The following is a 13,810-nucleotide window of genomic DNA, read 5'->3' on the forward strand; positions in this document are numbered from 1 at the left end:
CAAACCAATGGAGATCTTATATATGATTGCTGATTATTCAGCCTTTGGCAGGCCACTAATAATGATGGTAAGTCAGAGTTTCTGTTCCAGTCAGCCATTTGCCAGAATAAGGAGCAAATGCAAATCCTTCATACTTAAATGTTTTGGGAAACAAGCAACAACCCTACAATGACTGTGAATTGAGTGACTTGGTAAGAGGTGTTTGTAGTCAAGATAAAGATTTATTTATTTAACTGTTAGTTAGGACATATCTATGTGGTGTAAGCCCACAGATCAGTCCAAGAGGCCAGAAATAAGGCTGTTTTCAAGATCCACAGGTCATTTACTTTCCCATTTTCTTTGGTCATGTGGAAGTGGGTCAGGTGGGTTGATTTCTACCATTCATTCATGCTTTTAAATACTGTTTTTCATCTGTCTTTGCATATGGGCTGCTTTTGCATTCTGAGAAAGAGGTGACATTCATTAGCATATTTCATTGTGCCAGCCAAAAGGGTATACTTATACTTAGTCTAGACTGTACTAATCTATAGACTTAGGTATTCATAGTGCTCAAGTGTTTTGTCTTTTTATACTTACTTTGTATTTAAAAACAGTGAACAGTGCATTCTTATCTAGCTGATACTTCTTTATGCAGCATTGTGGAAGGCTGGATTTAGATAGACATTTATATCCATTTAAAATACACAATAAGCATTCTAAAACAGTCATTAATTCAATTTAAAAATTAAATGTGCTGAACATAAAAATAAGCTTAGCAAAACATGGTTTGTATTGAAAGCTAGCTGACAATATTTAGTGAAGGAATCATTACATACAGAAGATGAACTGATTAAGATTTTTCTAACCCACATGCTTTTCAGAATTACAATTAGAAGAACTTATCCTTCACATTTATTTTTAAGGGATGATCTTATTAATGCTTTTACAAGGTATGGAATTCAGAGGAGTAGGTCCCAAATTTCAAGGCAGTGAAATGAGAGCTCTGGATAGAATTCAGTGGTTCTCACCGTGTATTTGCTCTCCTCATTTGCTAAGATTCAAAACATCTCTTTAAATTCTGTGAAGGTAAGACAATTAATTTAAAAATGACTGGAAATGAGTGACGTTTCCAGATGTTAATGGCTTGTTTAATTCTACTGCAGTGACATTAAAGAACTCTAATCAAGATGAGAACTAGGTTGTTCTCCAGGTTGTACAAATACCAGAGTCATTTGGAGCAGCTGAAATAAAATCCCTTGTTATCATGGAGCAAGGTGAGACACACAAACAAGGTCTTTCAACCATTATTTTTCAGTCAAGTTTTAAGTGACATTAATTATCTGTAGCATCTTTTACAGCCCAAATGAGAAGATATAGTTTATAACAGATGTTGTCTCCATATTAAACCTATCAGTATTTTTTAAACTTGAAGAAGTAATTGTCAATCCTATGATAATACAAATTATAGCAAAACCAAATGTGTTCAGAAACATTTCAAGACAATATTTTCTGGTATTGTAGTTAATTTTAGGATTGCTGTTTATCTTGTTAAGACCATTTGTACAGCCTTTTCCTTTTTTTTTTTCTGTGTCATTCTTCCTTTTAGATTTCTCAGTTCTCTTTTCACAAGTTGAAATATGTTTCTTCAAAGTACTGCTGCCATATGGGCTTTCCCCTAAAGCTAAAACAGTACTTTGGCTAAATTATTTAATTGGCCTAGGTGTTGGTCAGTAATGTCCAGGTGTGGCTGACACAGGACTGTGCTGATGACTGCAGTGAATTGCATGTAATTAGAGTTGTAATTAAACCCTGTAAAACTGATCTCTCACTGAATGCTTTAGATCATTAACATGGAAAAGTTCATGTCTGATGAAATGTGTGATTTGTCAGTCTTACTTCTGACACCTCTAAGAGTAAGGCATTAGTCATTTTTAGGGACTACATTAACCTGTTTGTGATGCTAAAGTCCCACAAGCATAGCTAGCCTATCTTCATGGAAGCCTGTCTTGCACTCCATTTTTTTTAGCATTTTCTTGTATTAAGAAAGTCTGATTCTTTTACTAAGAGGTTTCTGAACCCTCATATGTAGTAGTGATTTAGTAACAATTTAGTAACTCTTCCTTTCTTCCTTTTTTTTTTTTTTTATCTTGTCTGTAGGAAAATCTGTCTGGGTTGGTGTGTCCCAATAAAGCCTGTAACATTTACTTCTTTCATCTTTTCCTTTGTCTTCTCCTAATGCCTCTTCCCCCAGTCTGGAGGCTGCTGTTCTGCAGCTTGCCTGCTGCTTGTTGTCAGCTTCCATCAGACTGAAGGATTTCTGGGAAGGATAGACTCTTGCAGGGCCTCTTTTCACCTCATCTGTGCAGCTAAAGATTTGACATTCACTTCCTGAGACAGGATGAAACTCTGGTTTTGAGAAACATTATGTAAATCAACTGTGTTATGTAAGGAACTCCTAATAATGATGTACATTACAGCATATTTATAAGATTAAAGGCAGTACTGCATCCTGTGCACTGGCAGAAAAGCAGACTCCTGAAAAATGTCTTAAAAATGAAATCATAGACTTGGTGTTTGTTTGATGTTTGTGTTTAGGTCCTGACTGCAGCACAAATTAAATCAATTTGCCTGGCCATACTAGAATCAGGAAAACAGTATGCAGTGAAGAAGAGGAAACCAGTCCCACTGATGTATTCCTACTATGGAACAGAGTATCTTGGTGAGTAAAACACACCAACACCTCTCAGGATGTGCTGTGTGGAGATGCTGAGCTAGCAGGCACTTCAGGAATAAAATACCTGAAATCTAGAGTGTGGGATTTCTCCTGAACCAGCTGGGACCATCCATCCTCTTCCTCCTCATGGGCAGCTGGGTTGGAGCTCACCTGAAGCAGAGGTGAAAGGCCACTGAGCAGGGCCCTTGTGGGCTTCTCAAGGCACAGAATCACTGCAGAAAGTGTGAGATTGGTTCACAGTTCCTGCCAGGAGAGCAGAGAGAGCAGTCACTGAGTTGTGTGTTTCACAGACCCTGGCAAGTACAGACAGTTCTGGCACTGAAATTTAGGTGTTAGCTCACTGATGCTGACAGTCAGTAACTGGAAATACCAATTTATGGCCCCATTTCAATTTGCATTCAGCAAATGCAAATATATGGCCCAGATTCAGCAGTGTGTTAAGAAGAGTAACACCTTGAAACAGAATTCAGTTCAGGTTCAGTTTAACTTCCTACAGTGAGTTTCAGTCATATCAGAGTGAGAGCAGAAGGAATTCATACATATTTTTTGCAAAGCTAGAGCAACTAGAAATGACAGAAGTAGTAAAATATGGTGTTAGGCACCTAGAAATCTTTTATTCCAAGCACTATTCCAGTATGCATGAATAAGATGAAGGAGCCATGCTCTTGACAAGGAAATCTATCCCAAGGGAAAGTTGCAATGAGGTGCAGACAGGACCTAAACTCACCCTCTAATTCACTTGTTTCTGTTCTTTGCAGGTGCAGCACATGGGCTTTCCTCAATCCTGCAGATGTTGCTCTCCTATTATGAGTACCTGCAGCCAGCAGATCAGGAGCTGGTGTGGCAGAGTGTGGATTTCCTGATGGACCAGGAGCAGAACAGCAACTGGCCCCCTGAGCTGGGGGAGACCATTGAGAGGGAGAACGAGCTGGTGCACTGGTGCCATGGAGCTCCAGGTTCTTTTCCCATTGATCTTTGCACAGCCAGATGCTGATCACGTTGCTTTTCCACATTAGGTGATTCCATGTAGAAGATAATCTCAGGTTAAATTCGACCAAAGTGAAAAAAAACCCAAAGGACATAAAGAAGTTACACACTGAGGTGGGGAAATTCATTAATTGCTGTTGTTCTTCCCCAGAAAAACCTGTATCCCATCACTGTTCTTGGGTAATAACACAGATGTAGCTTACAAGAACACTTCAGCTACTCCAGTGTTTGTTCATTTCAGACCACAAGTCAGCTGAACATCTCCTTAGGCACTTGAGTTGGTTATGTGTCATGTGCATTCCCATAAGGTTACTGTGAACTGAGCTGTGCAGTGCTCTGGTGAAGATTCTGATTAATTTATTTAAATCCCCTCTAAAAATAAGCCAAATAGCTTTTTTTTTAGCAGAAGTTAGTATGCATAACTGTGTACAACTAGAATAAAGCAGTGTAGGCCTAATTGGGGGGAAAAAAGTGAGTTTCTTTTTCTCATTTAGTAAAAATTTGTATCTGTTGCCAGTGTAAGAAATTACCTTGCCCATCCTTGTGTTTCTATCAGTGTAAGCAGGTGAGGTGAATGGGGATTTGGAGCCAATAGAAGATAGTGCTAAGTTTTTAGTGTTTAAAGGCAAAAATGTGACTTCTCTTTTAAAATCATGGAAATCTGGGAATGTTGGAGTAAACCCTGAAATTCAGTAATGCCTTGAAAAGATTGAAAGTGGTATTGTCACAGGGGGTGGATAATTACATTTACTGTGTGTTTTTAGCATAGCAGATACTCCCCCTCATGGAGCATTTAGAGGCTACACTGACATGTGTAGAGCACGAGCCTGCAGTTTTTTAGTGTATTAATCTTTATTTTCTTAGGTGTTCTTCAAAACCCTTGGTGTGCTTATTAAAAAAGACAATCTCACTGCTCTTTTCCTAGGCATTGCATATCTGTTTGCCAAAGCTTACCTGGTTTCCAAGAAGCCTCAGTATCTGGACACTTGTATCCGCTGTGGAGAGCTCACCTGGCAGAAAGGCCTCCTGAAGAAGGGCCCTGGCATATGCCACGGGGTGGCTGGTAGTGCTTATGTGTTCCTGCTGCTGTACAGGCTCACTGGGAACTCCAAATACATATACAGGGCACAGAGGTGAGCATTCCTGTCTTCTGGATTTAGGTAATACCAAAAGTTTGAGGAACACTGATAAAGCAGAGTCTGTGATCACCACCCTCGGATGTAACCCGAATATTTAAGTTCAAGATCAATTCTGGCTGTGAGTTCTGGGGTGGGTGCACTCTGTGGGAGCTCTGCAGTTTCCTTCCAGGCTGCCTGGGTTCTCCCAGGCTCCCTCCCTGCCCAGGAGCTTGGTTCCTACAGAGGGAACTGGGCTGGATGTGGAGGGGTCACATGCATCCAGGTCTCATCCTGATGTGATGGCAGAACTCACACAAGCTGTGTACCCAAGTCCAGGAGTAGAGTAAAACATGATTTGTTAGGATTTTTTTTAGAGCATTTAACACTATTCTGTATTATTAGAAGTTAAAAGTAAGTATAGGATGTGGTGTGTAGTTATTTTATTTTTTTTTTCATTTCTCATTCTCACCTTTAGCTTAGCTAGTGGGGTTAATTCTGTTTTGTCTGAGTGCAAACACATGTGGTCCAGTAAAAATTCTGCCGTAGTGCTGCAGTTATCTTTAACTATGTATCTCTAGTTTACTGTACCTGTTTAAAAACATACTATTCCATGTTTGTTACTGTTTTCCTTACAGCACAGAATAACAAGGGGAAGTGGTATAGTAATTAAGATGACTGATTTTCAGCCCTTTGCCTATTTTTTAAATTTGTGTAGCTATTTTAGCATTACAAAATTTGTTCCATTGATGTAAAACATTGCTTGTATCCTAAAAGTTATCAGAAAGTATTTGTTTAATGATACATCTTACAGAAAACAGAAGTTTATAGCTCTTAAACAAGCATAATGCACACACAGATTGCAAAGGTTAGTCTCTTCTGGATCTAATGAATCTCAGTTTCTTGTGGAAATTGGATAGTGTAGAATTTGCAGAAAAGGTTCAATACTGATCATTTTGCTTTCTTGAATTACTGAGTATTATTAAAATGATGCTTCCAAACAAGTAGAGAGGAACATAAAGTAATAACAAACTCTTTTTTTTTTCTCTCTTAGGTTTGCTGAGTTCTTATTTACAGAAGAATTTAAGTCTGGTTCCCGGGCACTAGAAAGTGTATATAGCCTGTATGAAGGATTTTCAGGAACTGTGTGTTTCCTGACTGACTTGCTGCAACCCAACCAAGCCGAGTTTCCTCTCTTCAGTGTCTTTGTCTAAAGACTGATGTTCTCCAGGGCCACATCCTGGAGGTAGTGGGAGAGGGCACCTGCAGTTCCACTTACTTTTCCAGACAGGCTATGTACAAAATGAGCTGGGGTACCACTAATGCTAGCCTTAATGTAGCTGGGAGTCAGATCAAAAACAACACACACTGGGGCTTGGGGCGGGGGGGAAGTGTGTGGTCAAAATAAATAGGTCAGTGGGGAAAAAAATGGGGGAGCTGATTGAATCTGATGTTGTAGATATTTATCTAAATATTCAAGTGAGAGAGAAAGGGGCATTATCAGACTTTTAATCTGGTGAAAAAAAGGCAAGCTAGAATTGCAGAGACCTGCAAAGAAACAGTGATGCACCCAGTAGGTTTTAAAAAGAGTACTGCAAAAATCATTAATGGAGCAATTCACTAATTGGGGAGGGTGTTGTAGACATGTCACTGCACTGCACAAAGGCAAAATCTGGGACTTTTTTATCCTGAACCACATCTGCTAGTTTTAGTAACATGTATTAGGAAAATCTGTATCTTTGAGCTCTTTGGTCCTCATATAATGGCAGTTCTGTAGATAGCTGAGTGTTCAGGCTGCAGTTTCACAGTTCATTTCAGCAAGTGGGGTCTTATGTGTGTAAATGGGTACTGAATTGGACCCTTCCTTTTAAAGCTCAGTCTGTGGCAAGGAGCTGGTCTCCTTTCTGATCTACTGTAACTGTGTCATGTCTTGTCAGTATTTTCCCTGTCACGTGGAAGATGGGTGGAGCCATGGAGAAGACTTTGATTGAAAAGTTCTGTAGCAAAGATACAGCAGGCAGATGCTTTCTTCATGATACAGCATTGCTAGATAAGTATTGTTCAGAGATACAAAAGCTTCCTTTAAAAATTAATTACTTATAGCAGCATTTCTGAACAGTACCCTAAGTTTTTCAGATGATGGAAAACCTGTTTTCCTTGATGAATTCTTCACTACAAACCCTGCAAAGTGAATGCAATCATGGGGTGGCATACTGATCCTCACAAAAAACCTCATAACAAAACTCAAAATTGCTTTTTTTTCCTAATTAGCAAGATAATGTATATGCCCAAATGATTTTTAGCTAGAAAATAATTTAGGTAGAAATAAATGGGTTGTTCAATACTAGTTGCACTAGCACGTATAGTTGCAAATATATGGTGTTTTCTATGTATTATAGATATGATGGAATGGTACTTGAGAGCTAAAGAAAACACTAACATAGATTTGTACTAAAAAATAGAAAATTAATATCTGTATTTAAAATCTATTTACTATTTATTTATTTTTATTTATATGTTAATAATATATCTAAAGACAAATCGGGAATATGTCAAAAACTGAAGTTGGAGAGAAAAAGCTGCTGTACATGCACTGCCAAACAATGCAGTCCCTCTTCCTGCATTTTCAGCTGGAGGAGATTACAATTTCTTTATTTTTAATGCCTAATGGATTAAAGTTCCCATTTCATTTCAGTGGGCTTTGATCAGGCTATAAGATGGAGCTGGGTCTTGAAATCCTCCCACATTTTAATATAATAATCTCTTCCTGCTCTTGCCACTGTTATTTAAATGAGATGGCTCACATTATTATGAGCTGCATAGGATTTCTGTTACTCTGTCTTGCACTGTGCAGCTCTAATTAATTACTTAATCACAGAAATAACCATAGTTAACTGGTGAATAAAGCAATGCAGTTCTCTATCAGTTTGTGAAGAATTTAGGTATCTTTTAGTGAATGAAAATGTTAAAACTCAATTTACATTTGTTATGTATTTATTAAAATACATAAGTTAAAAGGCTGTATGGTCTTTTAAGAAAGCCACTAATGTCACTTACCTGGTTACTGAGCAGTGAGATGTGTGCTCACAGAGGGATGAATTCCATAGGGAGGGTGTACACAAAAGGCTGAATCAAAAAGTCAATGGATATGGGAGTGTGCTCTGCCCAGCCCTGTGGAAGTGCTCCTGTTAGATCAGAGCAGAGCCAACTGTCAGTAGTGAAGATCCCAAATCCATTAGGATTTTTTATCTAGTTGGTTCCTGTAACACATTTGGATCCTATATTTCATAATTGGAGCCTTCTTAAGATAAGTTTAAGGAAGGTAAAACTTGGCCTATCCACTTCTTCTAAATGTGATTCTTCACAAATGCCAGGGAATAAACATTGAGCTCAGTGTCAGTTTTCTAGTGGTTTTTCCTGTCTCTCTGTAGAATTTCTTCCAATTCACATTCAGAGGAGACTGATCTTCTCTGTGTTGTGATCAACAACAGCACACTCAAAACAGATCTCCTGTCCCCACAACCATTCTCTGTATATGAAGCCACATGTTTTGGAGAGACAAAACAGTTATTTGAGTAAGAGTTAGTCCATTCAACAATGAGAAAACTCATGGAACCACCCAGTGTTTGAAATCTAGGTGCCAAACATCTCTGCAGGTTATGTGAGTTCAGCACTGACTCTGGCAAGGGCAGTAAACGAACATCCAGTCTCATGGGATACAGCTGGTAAAAACCTTGGAACATATTTGTTCATCTCTTTCCTCAGACATGGCAGTTTGAGCTCACTCTCAGAGATTTGTGGCTTTTCTTACCTGACCCAGCTGGGTTAAGGTGGCTTCTAGGTGTGCTGCAGTCACAGCTTCTGAACACAGTTCAAGTACATCCCAGGGCTCTTTGGAAAATGCAGCTCATTAAATCAGCAGGGTTTTTTCATCTTTCCCCTCTTTATTGTCTTACCTGATTTTTTCTCTAGACTATATATGCTGTTACAAACATTCTGTTGCAATCTTTATTTGCTGCTTTTAAGACATTGACAAATCAGCAACCTGAGTAGAGCTGTCAGCACTTTTCAGTGTAATAAAAAGTAAGGTCCTCTGTGTACCCTTCCTGCTTTGAGAAATCAACCTTGCAACCTTTGCTAGACATACTCCATGGAATGCTCTCTCCTCCTGCTCCCAAACTGGGCCCTTATGTACTGGAAAATGTATTCCTGAACAGATTCTGCCCTGGTGCTGTGACAAAAGACTGTGTTGTGGGAAAGTCGAGAAGCCTGTTTCAGGGTGTAAAACACAGAAACTACGTCATGTTTGCACATTAGTTTCTTGCTTGTGTTTCGTTTCTAAAGTGTAGGCAATAGGAATTTAAGTGATATAATAGTATTTCTGATTATGCTGTTAAAGCAAAGAGGATGCATTATGTGGGTATTGGTGCTTATTTGTGATGTACCTGTGTTTGTGTGGTGCTCTTTGTGAGTAAAGCTGTAGATTACACATCAGTTTAAGGAGCTATATACTGTTCATGACTTTTAGCCTGCCATCCATAGATTAATGTCAGGGAATAATTTTGAGGGAAGCTAGATCTGTAGTATTCAGATTTATTGATTTCAGGATTCACAGAACCAGATGCTGTAAGTTTTACAAGCAGTACAGTTTTAACAAATATATCTTTATTTTTAATTGCTACTCACAACTTCTCATCATAATAACATGTTTATTTTGTGCCAATGCTTTCAATATCTGCTTTGATTGCATCATTGTTGCCTTCAATTTCCCTGCCTTTGTTTCCCAACCTTTGAATAACTTGAGGAGGCTGAAGAAGCAGCCCAGATCTTTTGTTCTTGAAAATAAGATTGATTGATTTTGCTTAAGCAGGGTGTTCTACTAACTTGCATGACATTATTTCATGCTCCCAGATGGTCTCTTCTCTCTGGCTGTGCCATTTCCCACCTGCTAAGGAAAAATCATTATCCTTTATAACAACTGTCACTGGTGTTTTACTTCATTAAATAAAACAGAGACTTCTAGGGAGCATGGTCACTTCTTCATGCTTCAGTGTTTCAGTTCTGTCAGGACAACTGAAACCAAGTGAAATGGCTAAACATTCCAAAATTCACTTTTAAGTAGTTCTGGGAAATATACATAAGGGAATGCAAGTAAAGGGATCACCTTTATTGCTACCCTTTCAAATTAAGTAATGCCACTTTGATGTTCTAATACTGATTATATATGGAAATGAAAAGAATATGACAAGAATACTGAATTTTTTTTTAATACTGTGATAAAAATGAACTATAGGCATCTGCTGTATTCAGAAACATGGAGGGGCAATATGTGCAAATGGAAACTTTGATAAGCAATCAAGTTTTTGTACTCATATAGTTTTCTGCATATACAGTTACAGCATCTGCCAACATACTGCATGTTTTATGCCAACAGTGACCTATTTTATTGTATGCATGCATTTTGAGACTATATCCTTGTTCTTTGGATCTCTGAGGTCTGCCAAGTAAATCTCAGGTGCAGTAATCTTCTACATACCTTGAATATTCACTGGCATGAGTGCATATTCTAGTCTGTAGGAAGATTAGTATATCAGGACTAAAATTGCCCGATTGATTTTCAAAGAGTAATCTTGCTCTGAAGAGCTAACAATTGCTGGCTGGCAGCACAGCCTGGACTGCTCTGAGAAGACATTTCAGTTTATATAAATATGTCTAAGACTAACAGCAGAAAGCTAAATTGAAAAGAAATAAGAAAACGACCAAAAATCCCACGATGAGGGGAACATACTTCAAAGCCATAAGCCAAAAATGCTCAGGGCCCACAAAACAATACAGCAATTTAGGGATGTGAATAGGCATTTTCCAAAGGAATAGCACAGTGTTTCATTGCACAGGTAGTGGTACAGTAAGCACTGTGCATGTTTCAGCTGCCTTGAACAGCAGTCCATTGCCATTACAGCAAAGTCATCAAATGTTAAGAAACATTTGCCTGTGAAGGAGTTGTCTGTAGCTGAACCTACTGCCCACTCCTATCTTTTAATGGAACAGAAATTATGTGCACTATCCATGATAAGGCAGTTTAAAAAAATACATTCAAGAAGCCAATAGCACCAACTTTTTAATCTGCCTTTGAATTATTACACTTGGCTAATTTGTACTGTCACCATTGGTCCTGCACCTCGTGTATTGGAAATTCTACATCATGCTCTCAAAAAAAAATTATAAATAGCAATCTGCTTGAAAATACATAAGGCTATATTTATTTTTAATGCTTAGAAGGGAGTCCCTTGACTTTGTTCATGGCATGACTGAAAGAGAAGATGGAGGCATTTAGGTCAAGTACAGCAATACCAACTAGAATGGCAGAAAATTAATTCAAAGCTTATTTTGCCAAGTGGTCTAATGATATTTGAATACAAGAGATTTTATTGTGTACTGATATCCAGCAACAGCATTGTATGACTATGTAGAAGTCCTTAAGTCAAATATATCCTACAGAGAATAGAAAACAGATTCTAGTCCAACATATAGTTTTGTATCATATAGAAGAGAAGAGAGCTGTCTGACCAGAAATTTAACTTTGCTTCTGTCTTCATTACCATGACCACACAAGAGAGAAGGATGTCCTTTAACAATGGTCTGGTTTTGCCACTAAATTGGCCTTCTGCACTCATTTTAAGAGCCTGATAGGCCACCTGCTGATGTCCGTGGTGAACCTCTGCTTGATTCCAGGCATGTAAGGTAGCTCTTTCCACATGTGTGAAAGAGGGGTAAAACTATGTCATTCCAGACCCCAGGCCTACAAACTTTCCTTTACACATGAGTCCCATGGAATTAGTAAGGCTTGTTTGCATGGTATGAGGAAAGCACAGGTGTTTGCATATGCAGGGCCCTGTTTGATGGCAATTTATACACATTTTATCTCGATATCTCTGCAATATTCGTGAATACCAATACAAATAAAAAGTACAGGGAACTTAAATGGCATTATTTAATGTCTAGTTTGTGTTGGTGACACTTGATTATTCAGTATATTCCAGTGTGTGATGTTCATTCCTTGAGTATGTGCCACACCCTAGATTGGTTTCTCAGTGTTATAGCCATTCACAGCCATGATGTGGTACAGGCCTGTAGAATCAAGCCTGGTTTGATTCTTTAGAGATGCACCTTATTGTTTGAAAGCAGGACCCCTGCTTTTCTAATATTTTAAACACTGTGATCTTTCAGAATGTGTTTATTGTATTAGTTTTGTATTGTAGATTATGATAGAAACTAGATTTTATAGCTTTTTAAAAGCAGTGATAATACTAAGCTTCATAGTGGCAGAACAAACTGTGTATATCCATCTTATGAATATTAAAGCTGTGATTATATTTTGCCTTAAATAAAAGTCCAGCCTTGAACAATATGATTTTGCATTGGATTGTTTATTTCTGTACTTACCTTTCATAGTGCTGGCAACACTTTCTTCCAGAATAATCATGACTCAGTGCTCCAAAAGCTTTTCAGTGGTTATCAAAAGTAAAAGAAATCATTTTAGAATGAGATAAATCATCCAGGCTACACACAGTGCTTAGGTAAAACACCTTATGGTAGTTTCCCACAAGACAGGTTGCTTTTGGCCTGTAGATTAGAGTTTCCCACTCTAGGTATTTATTTTCAGGTATTTATTGGCAGTCTGCTTAAATCTCAGTTTCCATAGCCTCTTCCCTTTCCAGAAAGACTCTCCATTCCCACTGAGGAATAGAAGCATTAAATTTACCTTGGCCTGCCCACAACAAGGTTTCCATCTTTGTCATCATGAGCTTAGCTCAACTTGAGTTGAGCAATGGGACTCCAGAGTTGCCAGTGTAGTAGTTAAAGAAACGGCCAAGTGTTTATTGGCACTTTTTGTGTAAATCTGGTGACACCCTAACTTGCATTAAAGAACAGTAGCAGATAAGCAGAAGTAGCCAGTAGTGTTATGCCATTAACAGTATCTCAGACTTCTTGTCTTGCTTTCCTCTTGTGCCTCTTGCTTTCCTCTGGGACCCGTAGGTCCCAGGTCTGTAGCTAACCCCCACAGGGTGATCAGCAGTTACCTGGGAACAGGCAGGAAGAAACAAGATCTATCACCAGAGCCAGCTGAGCATGAACCAAGTACCTGCACCAAGAGGAGGAGAGAAGCAATGACTGGGAACTCCTGTGCAGGACACAGGCACCATCTGCCAACCTGGCTTGGTACCTCAGTTTTGTTTCTTGCCAGGTGCTCAGGTTCATGATTTAATGGAGGGATTACAAATGCTTGTCTTCTCCTAAGGCTGTCACCTTGTGCTGCTCACCCATGCAGGCATCAGTCATACTGCTGGGGTGACCGTACACATCTCCAGAAGGACTCCAGAATTTTGGTGAGGGAGAAAGGATCCTGCTGGTGAGGGGGAAGGGCCCAGAGACAGCAGGCAAATACTGCAGGTCAACAGCTGGTGTCACAGCAGGGCTTAGGGTTCTGTGGCCCTTGAAAGAAAAGGTCTGGCAAGCAAGAGGAGAGCCACCTGGCAAAGAGCTAAAAGGGCACCTCTGACACTGCCACACTGCCCTGATCAGGGACTCTGAGGTGAGTGCATCAGGGGAGCCTCTCTGGCACTCACAACTCCTTTTCTGCCTTTCTTTGGTTTTGATGTGGGGTTGGTTTGTTTGTTTATTAATTAAATCATCTCTCGCCCTTTATTGTGGCACGGGGTTCTTTTCTTCCTGGTACAGAAGGAAGAAAAGCCCTTGTGTCTTCCTTTCAGATCTGTATTTTATCACTCTCTACAGGTCCCTGACGGGAGGGTGTAGCCAGGTGGGGGACGATCTCTTCTCACAGGCAAACAGTGATAGGACTAAAGGACATGATCTTAAGCTGCACCAGGGGAGGTTTAGGTTGGGCAATAGGAGGAATTTCTTCACAGAAAGGATGATTAGACATTGGAATGTGCTGCCCAGGGAAGTGGTGGAGTCACCGTCCCTGGAGGTG

General features: G+C 39.3%; 1 protein-coding gene across 1 annotated transcript in view; it reads left to right on the forward strand.

Annotated features, from left to right (window-relative positions):
• Positions 1–12,223, forward strand: part of LANCL3 (LanC like family member 3) — a 37,803-nt gene extending 25,580 nt beyond the window's left edge. The window contains exons 2-5 of the mRNA XM_059839956.1: positions 2,575–2,698; positions 3,472–3,669; positions 4,626–4,833; positions 5,870–12,223. Coding sequence (XP_059695939.1) covers positions 2,575–2,698; positions 3,472–3,669; positions 4,626–4,833; positions 5,870–6,029 — 690 coding nt within the window. The 3' untranslated portion in view covers positions 6,030–12,223. The remainder of the gene's footprint in view (positions 1–2,574; positions 2,699–3,471; positions 3,670–4,625; positions 4,834–5,869) is intronic.
• The last annotated feature ends 1,587 nt before the right edge of the window (positions 12,224–13,810 follow it).

This window comes from Haemorhous mexicanus, chromosome 2 (assembly GCF_027477595.1).
Source record: "Haemorhous mexicanus isolate bHaeMex1 chromosome 2, bHaeMex1.pri, whole genome shotgun sequence".
NCBI classification, from domain to species: domain Eukaryota; kingdom Metazoa; phylum Chordata; class Aves; order Passeriformes; family Fringillidae; genus Haemorhous; species Haemorhous mexicanus.